This window comes from Carassius carassius, chromosome 5, assembly GCF_963082965.1.
Source record: "Carassius carassius chromosome 5, fCarCar2.1, whole genome shotgun sequence".
NCBI classification, from domain to species: Eukaryota; Metazoa; Chordata; class Actinopteri; order Cypriniformes; family Cyprinidae; genus Carassius; species Carassius carassius.
The window spans coordinates 18347554-18362928 of record NC_081759.1 but is presented as its reverse complement, the minus strand read 5'-3'; the positions used below and the strand labels follow the sequence as shown (position 1 = coordinate 18362928).

Below are 15375 nucleotides of genomic sequence, written 5' to 3'. Positions count from 1 at the left end.
TTTTAGCCAGTCTGAAGACATAACACACAAATGGATCAACAGAACAGCAAAAGTGAGCCAAGTGCAATATGGAATGATCCAAGTAGAAGCTTTAACTTCACCGTATTGCTGTGCCAAGTGTCAATGCAATAGCGCACTAGCATAATTTGATCATTACAGCAAATTTCCCAAAGATTTGTTCAATGACTTGCTAATTTAGCTTTCATCGTTTTGTTCTTTTTTGCAACCCCTTCAAAACAAAACAGGCCATCAGCTTGGCGCCAACATTAAAAACGTTCAGCTAAAACTAATCATCATTAAAGATAGTGACATACAGAAATAATCACACAATGTTAATCCAACAAGAAAGCATTTACAAAGATTACCTGATGAAAGGTACTTAAGTCTTAGCAATGGTCAAAAGGCACAAGTTGGTTAGCAGTTGGTATTTTCCAGAACATAGTGTCTCAGTGTTAACTAAGCCCAACTTTAACTAAGAACAGTCCTGCTCCTGATTTGTGTAGTCCTGAATAATTCAGTACTAGTAGGTGTTACAGTAAAGAACGCAAAAGGAGACTTCACAACATATCCTGTTCACTCAGTTTGAGAAAACAAATGGTTTTACTTGTGGGATCATTTCACTTTCACATACAGCTGAGAAAAGTCCATGCTTGTGGTCCATCCATGGCAGTTTGAAGCAACGGCCTGGTCCATAATGTCAAACACAGTTCCTTAATGGCTCTCGCAGAGTTATGAGAAACAAAATCAAGAAAATTCAGACAGATGCCAGTAAATTAAAACAAGTACGGAGGATAAAAATGTTTCAGTTTACTGAAGCCACAGTGTTGGTCCTTGAATAGGTACTTATATCAGGTGCTAGAAACTTTCAGACTTGAGTTCAGTTTTTCTCAATGAACTTGATGCCTTTAAACCTGTTGGATCCTTTAGAAGAAGTCCATTTAAGAAGGGCCTACCATTTGTTTTTGTTATCCTTTCATTGCATGCTGACAAATCTTAGTTAAATATATTGGAAATTGTTAATCAATTTTAATTTAATTTGCTATTTTTGGTTTTGATCCTTGCAAACAAAATTTAAAAAATACTAATTTGCACCATGGTCCATTGTCCGATATTTTCAGTAGTTAGTCTTTAAGAGGTCTTCAATCAAAAACAGAGCTTGAAAATAAATTAGAAAGAAGGGAAAAAGAGAGCAAAATTTTTCACCTGGCAGGTTGACTGTGACAAAAAAAAACAACAAGAACAGAAGGGATGAAGGGTCTTGAGTTCTGCTCCAGAGCAACATCATCTTCATGACATCATTATTACCAACCACGGCAAATGATGCTGAGACTTTGCAATCTGTCCAACAGCAAATCTTTGATCATTTAATAATTATTTATGACGGTTGAGCAGGTTGAATATTATAGGTGGTGCACTTTAGTGCTCTATAAAAGAGTGGGCAGTGGGGTGGGTGACAGCTGCTCTTTGGGGGCGTACTTGGCGAAAAAGGGCAGGAAGAGGGTGAGCATGACACCTACGATAGCCAGCATGTAGCCCCATCCTATCTGACACTCCCCAGAGTAGTAGATGTCCGAGTCTCCGCAGAAAGACTTGACCAGGCTGGAGTTGAGACCGAAGGGGTATACCAGTAAACCAGATGCCATAATGACCACTAGAGCAGAGAGACAAGAGAGGAAGCAAATGAAATATGGGTGCATTTGAGAGAAGTACAAAGTGTAAATGTTAACACGGGACAGTAACAAAACATGACTTACTGTTAACTTTGAACTGAAATTTGCTTTTTAAAAAATTCAATCAAAACTGTCATTTGAAGTACACATAAAATACATAGAATTTGTATGGTATAACATATACATTTTGAACATATGGGAATTATGCATAATCTTGTTAAATATAAACAATTTATTAATCACATCAAAATGACAAACTGTAGACCCCACAGAAAATGAGAAGTGGTTTTAATATGACCAACAGCTAAGTGGTTTGTTATTATCAGACAATTTTGTCCCGTTTATTTTAAGCAAATACATAATTATTAAAATAAAAAAGTATAATGAATAAATAAATTTAACATACATCAATCAGTAAAAATTAAAAAGGCCCGTAAAATGCTAAATAAAATTAATAAAAACCTGTTTTACCAGAATAATTATTAAAGAAACAATTTCTAAAATTATTAGTTACAACTTTTATAAAATTAGAGATTTATGAATATCTACATTTAAATGTTCATAATTTGTGTTGGTTATTTTATTTTTTTCAACCCAACCAAATTTATCATTTTTGCCCATAATAAACCCTTTTCACAGACTCAAATATTAACATTTATAGTAAAGTTTCTTTTTTTTCTTTTTTATACAATGGCTAAGAGAGCGACAGCAATTTTGCATCTTTCTCTCTTCTGACAACTATAGTCTATCACTCAATTAATTTCCTTTTTTGTAAAGTCATAAAAAACATTATTGTTTTTATCCTTAGCTTTTGAAACAGCTGGTAACACAAAAAATGATATTTATGGTTGTTTCTATTTATCTCTATAGTTTAGCCACCATTGACTTCTGCTTCTTAGATCCCCAGAAATGTACCTTCTATCTTCTGATCAGTTACTAATACTTGTAGAAGCAACAACAGTGCTCAGGGTGGCAGTAGAGAGCCGTGTCTCTACTGAACTGATTATTAATGGAAGAATACTGTTTCCAATTTTGCCATGGAAATATCAAATATACACAAAACCATCAGCCCATGTATATCTGAAATCAAAATTCATGGAATGATGACTGACATGCCCTGAATGTGGGGTGTATACTGTGACTGAGGAAAGCCATTAGGAGACTTTCTGGGTGATCCATTTTCTCAGTGGATGGCTGCCCATGGCAGAACAACTAAGTTAAAATCATTTGCTGTCAGATATCTATTGAATCAGGATCCATAACTATGCTGGCAGGGTATATGCATCAACAATAAAAGCAATGCCTAACTATTATAAACTGTTAAAAGGTTAATGACTATTTAAATACTACATAGTGAGGGAAACATAGTGAGGGAACACATTAAAATGTTATGAAATAATATTCTACACATACACTACCATTTTTTAAAAGATATTAATACATTTATTCAACCAAAAGTCAGTATAAGGTTACAAAAGATTTTGATAAATTATAAGATAAATTATATTATTTTTTAACTTTCTATCAATCAAAGAATGCTGAAAAAAATGATGACAGTTTCCATGAAAATGTGAAGACGTTTCCAACATTGATGAAAATGTTTTTGAATACTAATTAGAGGCATATTAGAGTGATTTCCGATCACACGAATAGATTGTTAAAATACATGAATACAGAAACTTTTATATTTTACACTGTAATAATATTCCACAGTATTACTGGTTTTACTGTATTTTTGATCAAATAAATGCAGTCTTGGTTATAGAGGCTTTCTTCAAAAATTTCACAAAATCATTCCAATCTCAAACTTTTGAATGGCAGTGTATATTCAAATATTATAAAAGATAACAGCATGTTGTTCAACTGGTGCGGTGCAGTGGTTTGGTGAACAGGGTTTCTATATAGAGTATTTTAGCATAATGGTTTTGACCAATCAGCATCCAAGTTTAATCATTGCAAATATCCCAAGGAAACCCCTAGTATTACCAAAATTCTGCACAACGGGTTAATAGCTTTTTTCACCCAGGGGCACTGAACATCTTTATTAATCTATTTATTATCCTTCTTCAGCTTCTCCACACAAAACGACCCAGAAGCCCCTCTCGTCTCTGCTAGCACACTAAGAACAGTGCTTTTCCTTCAGTTTAATGGCCTCAGATCCAGCTGTGCTCTACATTGGCCTGTGTTTATCAGCGGAGGCCTGACATCTCAAAGCTGCTCTGCTAATGACATCGTAATGTCCTTCTCTATCTTTAAGTGTATCTGCACAAAGACGCAGTCAAACGCAGCTTCTCCGGCAGAGGGAAATAACTGCTATCGGGATGTTTACACTCAGATGACAGGGCATTCAATGAGACTCAACAAGTCATTCAATAAAATTTCATTTTGAAGGCAATCTTCAATGAAAACACACACACAGATAGCACAGCTGTATGGAGTTTAATTAAAGCGGGTCAAATCAACAAGGGCTTCACTGCAGAGGCTTGTGAAGCTCAGGGCCAATTGCAGTCTGGATCAGATAAAGTCTTGAGCCTGTGTGTGTGTGTGTGTGTGTGTGTGTGTGAGTCAGGAATGGCACACTGCTGTGTGACACTTGAAAGTCCACATCAACCTGTTTCTTAAATTGCAGTGTTACAAAGTGGACTTGATGGTATTTTGCTCATTTGTTTTCACATGTGGCTTTGATTCACAAATGACATAGGCACTTAAAAGTGGCTAAATTTAGATTCAGGGTCAGCGAGTACATAAAGCTAAAAGAGTCTGTGTGCTTTAAAAAGGACATGCTTTAATAAGACCCACTTTAAAGAATTATTACACATCATTTAAGCTCTACTGACAACATCTAAGGCATATTGTCAGCTACCATAGTAAATCATTTAAAGTCAGCAGGAAAGAGAAGTTGCAAATTTTTTTTCTTAACGTGACATAAATTGAAGTGAAACTGCATCTTGACCAAGACAAATGTAGGGTGGGACTTAATTATCTATCCCCAATTATTAGATCAATACAGTTGATTTTGCGATTTGATGGTGACTTTAACTCATCTATCAGCTTGTAAAATGAATCAAGTAACAGTTGTAATAATTGTATTATGAGCACTTCTCATGTTTATTTGCCTCTTAATAATGAATGACTTGTATTTCTTTTGATTGCATTGGATAAAAGCCTCTGCTAAATGAATCAATAAATGTAAATGTAAAAATAAGCTGATTAAAATACACTTAGAATGGAAGTTTATGGGCCAATTGTAGAATGGTACAGTTGCCACATAGACTTTCTACAGTATACACACATTTTTTGTTTTTGTTTTTACAATTTTTACATTTTGTGGTATTTAAAAGAAAGTTATTCAATTCATTTTGAACAAACATGCACTGATAAGTAATGAGTTGATGAAATGGTCAATTAATAACCAATTTTGGTTCTCCAATCAACCTGCAGATTACTTGTAACGACTATTTGTATGTTAACTTTGTGTGAGGAACAGACTGAAATTTAGTCGTAATTTGCTAATAATGTTTCCTCTCCACCAAAGCTCTGAAATCATTTCAGAATCTCATTTGTGTCCACATTCAGATTAAAAAAACTGCCCAACAAATGTCACTAGTTGTTGCATGTGTTGTAACCAAATGTGGACACAGCAGTTTGAATGTGCAGAATGGAGGGTCCCTTTTGGCTGCGTTCACTCTCAGTTTTTGGAACTGTGAACCGATCAGCTCTTTCTCTTTACTAGCTATAGCAAAAAATAAATATGAATGAACATCAAAAGGTATATAGTTTCAACCGTGGAAATTGTTTTTCAAAGTCCACCGACGTTAATCTGTCTGGTTTGTTTGTTTGTTGGACAAAATGGCAAATTCGGTCAATTACTTAAATGTTGTGAGTCTCAAAATGTCCTGTTCAACACATCAGCTTACAATACTGGCTTAAATGAAAGAGTAACCAATGTCAAGCCTGACTATCACCTGATGTAACCATAGACACTGAATTAATATCAAAGATGGCAAGAGATCTCATCACATTGTCTGCTGTAGCGTGAACTTGGCCAAAAATCAGCTTTCAGGTTGGAATAGCATGAAAGCGAGTATATCATGACAGAATTTTCATTTTTAGATGATCTATCCCTTTAAACTCAGTCCAGCAATTGATTTTTGCAAGCACAAGTGTTGTAGACACAGAGACATGACATCGGTTATGCAGTCAGCAAGAGACCTCCTCCAACCTTCAAAACTGGATATATCATGCAGCTATATTCTATTGTCTCTCTAATTTTAACATTTTCGTAGTCTCCTATGTGAGGGCTGTGTTTGGTGTGGAGAGGTTAGAGGTTATATGGCATATGTTATCTGTCCTATTCCCATCCTCAATCTTAAAGTAATACTGAGCCGCAGAAAGCACATTTCTTGCTTGGCAGGGTTGACTAAGCACACATACATGCGACCTGTGGCCGCTGCTGTAATCCACTGGCAATATGTCCTTTGGTGACAAATGATTTGATGATGAGATTCAGTGAATAGTGTAATATAATTCTCTCGTGGGGCACGTCTCACAGAGCTTGATTCTGAATCTGCTCACCCCGACCACAGCAGAGCGTTTCCAGTGCAGCCATTCATTATGACATGTTCACTGGATGTGATGAGGTCAGCTTCACCATCACTTTGAATGATAGTGCTGTACCGATCTCTTTGGGGACGATGGGAGACACGTGATAACCGAGGGTGAACTGCACAAAAAAAGACCCCTTGTATGTGATTGAATTGCTACTGAGAATGAGTTGGAAATGTTATCTGTGAACAGTGGCGTAGACAGGGGAGGGGCCATGGGGGCACTTGCTCCCCCTGAAAACTGATTGGCCCTCCAGTGTGCCCCCACCTTCTACATGTCCATCACAAAAATAAATAAATAAATAAATAAATAAAAAATTTGCATTTGAATAATTAACGATTCCGTGATGCTTCTCAATAACCTGGATTGAGGATAGCGAGCGAACCTTGTTTGCAGAGGCTTTTTACACTAACTCCGCCTACCATTGGGTAGGTGTGGGAGGGCTTTATTGTACCAATAAGGTGGCATCCATTTAATAATATTTTGAATTAAAATTTACATTTACATTCAATAAGTTATAGCATACTGTTTTATAATGTACTACAATACTGAGGTTCATATATTGCCACTATTTGCAATAAGTAAAAAGCGGAAAATCGTATTTTAACATAGTGTAAATAGAATATAGCTGTGCAAAAGGCAAAAAGCATATCAAAAAAAAAAATGCTGCTATTTGCACTTAGTGTAAATAGCATCTATTGATATTTAAACATATATTAGTGCAAATATCCGCTTCCTTTTTAAAATATATTTTTTTTATTTTTATAACTAGCGAGTTGGTGCAACTAGATTTTGGTGCTGTCTTTCAGTGTTAGTACAGACCAGGTTCAGTGTTAGCTCCTAGACCAAGATATTGCTAATTTTAATGCTTTGTGGCAGAATGTACAAGTACAATAAGGGTTTTACTGCATTTTTTTTCTGACAAATTATTAATACATTAATAATACATATTATTATAAAAAAGTGTATATTTAAGAAGTTCTTACTTTTAACTAGTTTCTTGTTAGCATGCCTATTATTACTAACATATTGTCTGTTTGTTAGTAATTATGAAGCATTTATTCTGCATGACTTTTATTCTACTTGCCTAATTCTACTTAACACACAAACTTAACACTCACCTTACTTACAATTAACAAGCATCATATTAGACGTTTTTTGAGACAAAAGTCATAGTTGATGTTTTGTAAATAGCCATCGAAGATGGTTTGAAATTCATTACATGTATTGAAAGAGTTATTTATGCCTATTATTAACATATTGGCTGTTTCCAAATCACATATTCTGCATGACCATATACTACATGACATGCATGACTACTTCCCTAATGCTACCAACTACCTTACTAACTATTAATAAGCAGCAAATTAGGGGTTTATTGAGGCAAAAGTCGTAGTTAAAGGTTTGTTAATAATGAGGATTGAATATTAAAATAAGGTGTGACTGGTATCTTATGTGTAATTATACTTTAAGTGAATATTATCGGATTGACAGCATGATCAGAGCTGGAAAAAGGTTTCTGATTAATATTTGATGTTGTCTGTTTAGAACTTTAAAGAATGCAATTAATACAGCATCCATTTTTCCACTTCCTGAGATAGCTATGCTAATTTTTAGCTATGCTGATTAATCTATTCATCTATAATTACATACATTTGTTTGATTCATTAATTACTTTTTTTAACCCATCAACAGCAGTAATATTTATACATAATTGATATTTAGTAATATTTTTAGTTTTATGTTTTTGTTTTGCTTTTTACAGCTCATTATTTTCTCTCCAATCTTTTAAGTAAAAAATTCAAGCGATAGGCCTAGAAGGAATCTGAAAACTACATTTATATTTGATATTTTTATATATTTATTTTGAGGGGAAAATCTGTGGAAAAGACGTGTGTTAAATATTTAAAATTGTGTTAAATACTTAACTCTTTTTTTTTTTTTTTTGTTAGCTGAAAACATTATCAAATTAGCCTAAATATTGACACAACACAAATCATTTTGGTCACAGATTTTGTGTGGCTTATGACAGAAATTCATCTGATATAAAAGATGTGAAAACCCTGCACTGACCATAAAACAACAACTCAAACTTGCTCTGAGTTTAAAGGTACACTTGAGACTACAGACTTCTCTCTCTCTCTTTCTCTTTACTCTCTCACCACACATGATCTGAGAGTCTCATGAGTAATGAGGCTGTACAAACAGTGCAAACTCCTTCTGAAGCTCACTCTCTGAAACACACACACACATACATAGAGTAAACAGACGAGCAGAAGCAAGCTGTCTTCACACCCACAGCTCTGTCTCTGTAAATACAGCTCTAGAGTAGTGACTGAGATTCTAATGATACTTAATTATCGAGCAATGCTGCGGCCAGCGCTGCGCTCTCTTTGAGCCTCTGAATCCTTCACAAATTACAGCACAAACTGTTAAGCCTTCAGATGAAGAGCAAATTCAGTTAAGCTATGCAGTGTACATCAGAGAGCAGGCCTGAAGGGTAGTGCAGCACTCTGACTTGTTGAGGTGCGAGTTTGAGTCTGGCTCATACCGTTTCCTGAACCCATTCCCGCTCTTTCTCATTTCATGTCTCCTCTCTCATTACGCTTTGCATTACAATTCATCTCAGGCTTTAAGAGAGAAAAAAAGTTTAGTACAGCATTGTACAATGATATATTGTTAACACTGTTATTAATTATATTAACCACGCATCACAGGTACTGTAACAAAGATAGAGATAAAAATATAGAGGGGCCCTCGAATAACTTAATAGACGGCCTTAAAATAACTTAATGAATTAAAATAAAACAAAACAAGCATTCAAATAAAATGAACCAGTTTAAAATGATAATATATTTTATTTAAAATTATCCATTAATTCTTTTTTTTTTTTTCTCAACAAAAGTTTTTTTTTCCTGTGAAAACCTCTGATTTCTAGATCAGGAAAATAACAAAACAACAAAGTTGTATTCAGCTCAAAAAACTGTATTTTTTGGTACACATTTTTTTTAGATGTTTGTATTTTGTACGTAATTTAGGTAATTGAAAATTAGTTTTGTATATGTTTGACTTCAATAAAAACAGTGAATTTAGAAAACCATTTGACATTTTATTTACAGTGTTTTCCCCCAGTAAACTGTGCTAATTCATATTGTTTCATTTGATGCAAATTTATCACATTTTCTACTGTAAATAAACAGCTTTTGTAATTTTTTTCAGCTCTCAGCTCTGTAAAAAATGGGAAATGTTATTTAATTACAGTAAGTATTCATTTTAATTGCAACTTTGCATCTCACAATTGTGACTATGGCTGTGTCTGAAAGCTTAGGCAGCAGGCAGTGATTGTGCATGAAGGTACCTCATTTCAATAGACTTTTGAAGCAGCATAACAGAATAATGATCTACAACAAAATAAAGTGAGCTTTGCTGATAACTAAGCAAATATTTCATTACTACAAAACTCATTTCCTGCTAGTCATCAAAAGTGGAAGTCAGTCAAAAACCTGGGTTTGCACACAAACTGACTACCAGCCCTGACTTTCATACGCCATTTTTATTTTTTAGCTTAACTGAACGCACAGGATTGTGGGATATCAAAAACAGCCAAGGATACACCTATGCTGCTTTCAAAAATCAATTAGATGTAGGTACATCAGGAAACCGGCTGTAAAGCTAACACTGGATTCAGACATGCCTATGACTGTACAGTTTTTCACAATTGTTTATTTATTTCACATAATTTTGACTTTGTATTTTACTTTAACAAATTTATATCTCACAGTTATCTTCATTATGTCACTGTGTGACTTTATATCTCACTTTCTAAAGTCTCTCTGAGGTGTGAAGAGCAAAATTATGAATTAATACATTAACTGATTTTTTTTATTTTTTATTTTGAGGTACAAATGGGTTACTATATTTTACTTGAACTGTTAATAAAATCTTTTTTTTTTTTTAAGTGTGAAGTGCTGCTCTCTTATCAGAGTTGTATGCTGAAACATTAAAGCATGATAATATTCATCACAGGTGTGTGGATTAATATAAGGCTTTTCCAAATGAATCTCTACTGTCATCTTATGCAGTCACGAACAGCTACAACTCATGACCAGACAAATAAATGGTTAGCAAAACTTTATTACCCATAATTCTCTTGGTGACTCTGCAGCGGGCTGATTTAGAGGCCTGTCTCTGAGCTGTTGGCAGGCAGTCTAACTGCTCCCTAATGCATTTAGAGTTAATTAGACAGCAGCGAACGCCACCCAGATTGAGTCAGGCCGTCCAGAAGTCCTCTCAGACCCTGCATGATGGCTTCATTACACCTGCTCTGCATCTCTGCTCATGTCTGCTCCTTCAAACCACACAACCTCTGGCTCTGGTCAAAATGAATTAACAGCAGGAGTGGGATGTTGTGATTTGGTTAGTGTTGGGAGGAGCACAGGACTGGATTGAGTTACTTTTGAAAGAAGAGTGAAGTGAGAGAGAAAGATGCTCACAATGTCTGTCTAGCTTGTCCTAACAAGCTTAATCAGCTAGAGATCATGCAAAGATTACTATCTCTGCATGATTACCTCTATTCACTATTCTACAAACACATTTTTTCTCCTCTCTTCCTTTCTTTCTTTTCTGTTCATCTAAATGGGCACTTCTAATGTTTTTATACACTCTCTTGTATAATATAATATGATAATATTTCCACATTTGGATGAGTTAGATTTTTGAAGGTTTTTGAAAGAAGGCTTCTTTTAACTTCATAAAAAAAATATTTTCTGGGAAATTTGTAACAAATTTATGTCAAGATTCTGATTAACAGAAAGTTCAAAAGAACAGCTCTTTAAAATCCATCCTTAAATTAAATTATATACTAGCTTAAATTATATACTAGAAAAAATAATACATTTTAATTTCATTTAATTTCTGAACACCCGTGGAATTTTTGTCTGAATTCACAGTTAGGGGGAATTTCGTCTTTGCAAACTACATCTAAGCCTGCACACATAACTGATACAGACAGGGAGAGGAAAAAATACGAAAAGACAGTCTAAATACAAGGATAAATGTTGCTGTGCTTATCTGTTCTGCACTATGAACCTGCATTGAAGCCAGCAGGCACCCATATACACACACGCATGCATTTACATATACACACACTGAATAGACATGAGGGAAATGGGTCTCCCCATGATTGTGTGTAATATGAGTCATCACCCTCATAGTCATCAGCAGTCTGTTGTTTTCTTTCTCAGGGTGATGTTTGCTCTTACAGTATCTGTCCTGCAGATTTGGCAAATAATCCAGGCTACTATTTCAAAACTTGCATGGCTCTGTTATAATGGCCAATTTAATACACTAACAAGGTTAACAACTGAAAACCAACTATTAATGCCCAGTATTTGCTCTGTTGTTATCTCATGCAGAAACATCCCATGAAAAAAGATATATATATATATATATATATTGTTTTTCATGTAAATATATTTAAAAGAAATGGAATAAAAGCACGAGAAAGGTATAAATATATAAAAGTCTAATAAATCCTTATTTGCCGGCCCTGCACTGGTTTATTTGCTGAGGCTTGTGTGCTTGTCAATGATGAAGTGAGGTGACATACGGCATATGCTGAGGGGCTCCACCAAAGCCCAGAAATATTGTTTAATTATGCCTCCACGACGCTGCAATATATCAAATTGAATTTTTCAAAAGTTGTTCTTGCTTTTGTTTTAACCTTTTTTGCTTAAGCTCTTTGTTGTATCTCGCTTTCACTCACTTTTACTAATGCAAAATGGAAAAAGATCACTAAAGGACAGGTGCTCAACTTCTACCACTCCATTTACAATCATTTCCAATGCTTCTTTTGATCTCTTACTGTTGAACAGATAAATAAGTACTTAAATAAGTAGAATTTGTAAACACAATATATGAAAGCATGTTTCATATAAACCTCCCTAAACACGTGATGTGATCCAGATTGGCCATATCCAAGATGTAGATGAGTTTGTTTCTTCATCTGAACAGATTTGGAGTATGTGAGCAGAGTGGAGTGATTTTGACTGGAGCGAGGAGCAGATCTTTTAAAAGTTGGAGCGTCGTGGTTTTCACTCACTCCACCACCGCTCCATCACGAGTACAATTCATGCCAATCGCCTGTTTTATAACTCTATATAATATTTAGCATTGATTGATATGTAAAACATATTTAGCTATAGCTTGATACAGATGGATCTCGCAGATCAGAAGATCATAATGAAGGCAAATAGCCTAGCGGGAAGTTATAGTTCTCAAGGAGTTTGTCTGTTACTTTTACTGAATATTTTCAGGTTAAAGCATGATTAAAATAGGTACAGCACATTCACACGCAATAGCTTCCCCAATAATGCATTCAAACAAAAGTAATCTTCCAGTGCTACTTCATCTGTAACTTCATTTGTAACTGATGAATGAGCAGAAATCTGTAAGAAATGCATCGATCTGTAGTTAAAATACACTGACGAAAATGTACTGTTATTTTCATCACAGACAAAATTTGCACAGCAGAAAGCAGCAATTATACCTTTTAATGCTGACAACCATGTTATTAGTTTTGGTGTGTGGTTGGAAAAATGTTTGCACACAATAGCCTAAGCCACTTTGAAACTATCCTGTTATTTTATGTATTATTTTTTTTATTATTATTTTAATATAGGCTACGTTATGAACATTTCAAACATACTGAAATACTTTAGCCAAGGAGCGAAGGCAGACCGGTGATTCTGGTATCAGTGAGCGTGGAGCGAGAAATTGTGAATGCGGAGTGAGAGCGCGGAGGGGAAATTGTTGCCAATCCACTCCGCTCACATACTCTGATTTGGAGAAATGTAGCATTACATCACTTGCTCACCAATGGATCCTCTGCAGTGAATGGGTGCCATCAGAATGAGAGTCCAAACAGCTGATAATAACATCACAATAATCCACAAGTAGACTTCAATCAGGACCACTCTTGTCAAGTATATTTATGACAATTATAATTGCAAACCCCCCTGGGGGTACAGAACAGAACCATTATAAGCATATATAATTACAATTAACAATTACGTGAGTTGTAAACAAAATGTGAGAGACTGCTTCCAATGAAGAGACTGTAAAGAAAGAACAAAGTTAGATCGGATTACAGGTTCAGTTGGTGGAGTTGGGGTTGGAGGAGGGAGTTAATTGCAAGCAGCGATGCGATGGAAGAGACACTGAAGAATGGGAATTTAAATACAGAGGTGAGTAGAGTACCCAAAAACTGTACTGAAGTAAAACTAAAAGTACTTCTAGAAATATTTACTCAAGTAAAATTAAAAGTACTAGTCTGAATAGTTACTTGAGTAAGAGTAAAAGAGTATCGGATAAAAAATCTACTCAAGTAGTTAGTTACTAGTTACTTTGGGTCATATATACTGAGCCTATTTTTATTTAGATATATAGATAAAATGTATGTAATGTGTGTGTATAAATGTATATATTTCATCAGCCTTTACTCCAATTTATGTAATTTATTATAAAACCATGTCTGTTTACTTAAGTAACAGATATAGGTGTCATGCCATAACATATTTTTAATATGAATGACTTTATATTAAATGTGAATTTAACATTGAAAGTTAATGTGATATAAAAATTGCTACCAATCTTTCATTGTTCAGAAAGAGAGCAAATAACATTTACATTATTAAAGATCATTTTCACTAACAGTTTAGAGTTCAATCACTCTCAGAAACTCCCATTAAAATCACTGAAACTGTTAACACTGTGAAATCAATATCTTATTTACCAATTCGTACACACATCTGCACTTTGTTGTTTCTGATGAGAGAATTCGCCAGAAAGAGGTCTCCAGTCAGCGAGCGAGTGAAGGAAGCACCGGCATTTTAGCGATGACTCATCTGAACGCCTCTTATTGGCCATTGCATTCAAAAGCTCAACAGAATCTTGTGTGATTGGCAGGGGCGTTGCACAAGATCCCGGGCCCTATGCATAGGCAGTCCTGATGGCCCCCCCATGAAAATATCCAGGTAAAAAAAAATATATTCCAGACTTTTCTTTGGCTCAGCGCCAGCAAGTGATCACAGATCTGAAATTAGCAGCTGATGATATGACTTGCTGAACATACTCGCACCGGTGTGATTGATTTGGGGAAGTCGTGGCCTGGTGGTTAGAGAATCGGACTCCCAATCGAAAGGTTGTGAGTTCGAGTCCCGGGCCGGCAGGAATTGTGGGTGGGGGGAGTGCATGTACAGTTCTCTCTCCACCTTCAATACCACGACTTAGGTGCCCTTGAGCAAGGCACCGAACCCCCAACTGCTCCCCGGGCGCCGCAGCATAAATGGCTGCCCACTGCTCCGGGTGTGTGTCCACAGTGTGTGTGTGTGTTCACTGCTCTGTGTGTGTGCACTTCGGATGGGTTAAATGCAGAGCACAAATTCTGAGTATGGGTCACCATACTTGGCTGAATGTCACTTCACTTCACTTAAAATTAATAAAATCTTTTTTGTCTTTTGGAAGCTGCATTCAACTTGACTCCCCTCTGTTATAAGCAACACGTACCACAAACTAATGTCACAGTGGTATCGTGTACTGTAATCGAATGTAACCCAAGTTATTACCTGTTAAACAGTAGACAGCACACGCAGTGTTCATCTAATAAGGATCTCCATCGCAAGCAAATATCCTTTGCAGATAGCCACGTTTTCAACGCTGCTGATGTTCTTAAACATTACAACTCTGAGTGAACCGCTTCAGACACTCAGCGCGTGCGGCAGGGAACTGAACGAATCATTCAAACTGATTCATGAACCTATTCACTCGTTTGCCAACTGGTTTGATCAAGCCTCTGAACAGAATTGACAAAAGAATGAATCATTCGCGAATGGGCATCGCTCATTGTCCAGAGAAAAGTAGACGGCGCGTTTGGAATAAACTGAAGCATTTATAACATTTATTGCATTAAGATTAAGTAACGAGAGGAGCGTCGCCCACAGTAACGAAGTAACGAAGTAAAAGTACAGATTTTTCCCAAAAAATGTACTCAAGTAAGAGTAAAAGTACCCATCTTTAAATATACTCCAAAAAGTATTAGTTA

At 35.6% G+C, this 15375-nt stretch overlaps 1 protein-coding gene across 1 annotated transcript in view; it reads right to left on the bottom strand.

Moving 5' to 3' along the window:
- Positions 1-1227: 1227 nt before the first annotated feature.
- Positions 1228-15375, bottom strand: part of LOC132140905 (LHFPL tetraspan subfamily member 7 protein-like) — a 155214-nt gene continuing 141066 nt past the window's right edge. The window contains exon 3 of the mRNA XM_059549963.1: positions 1228-1651. Coding sequence (XP_059405946.1) covers positions 1425-1651 — 227 coding nt within the window. The 3' untranslated portion in view covers positions 1228-1424. The remainder of the gene's footprint in view (positions 1652-15375) is intronic.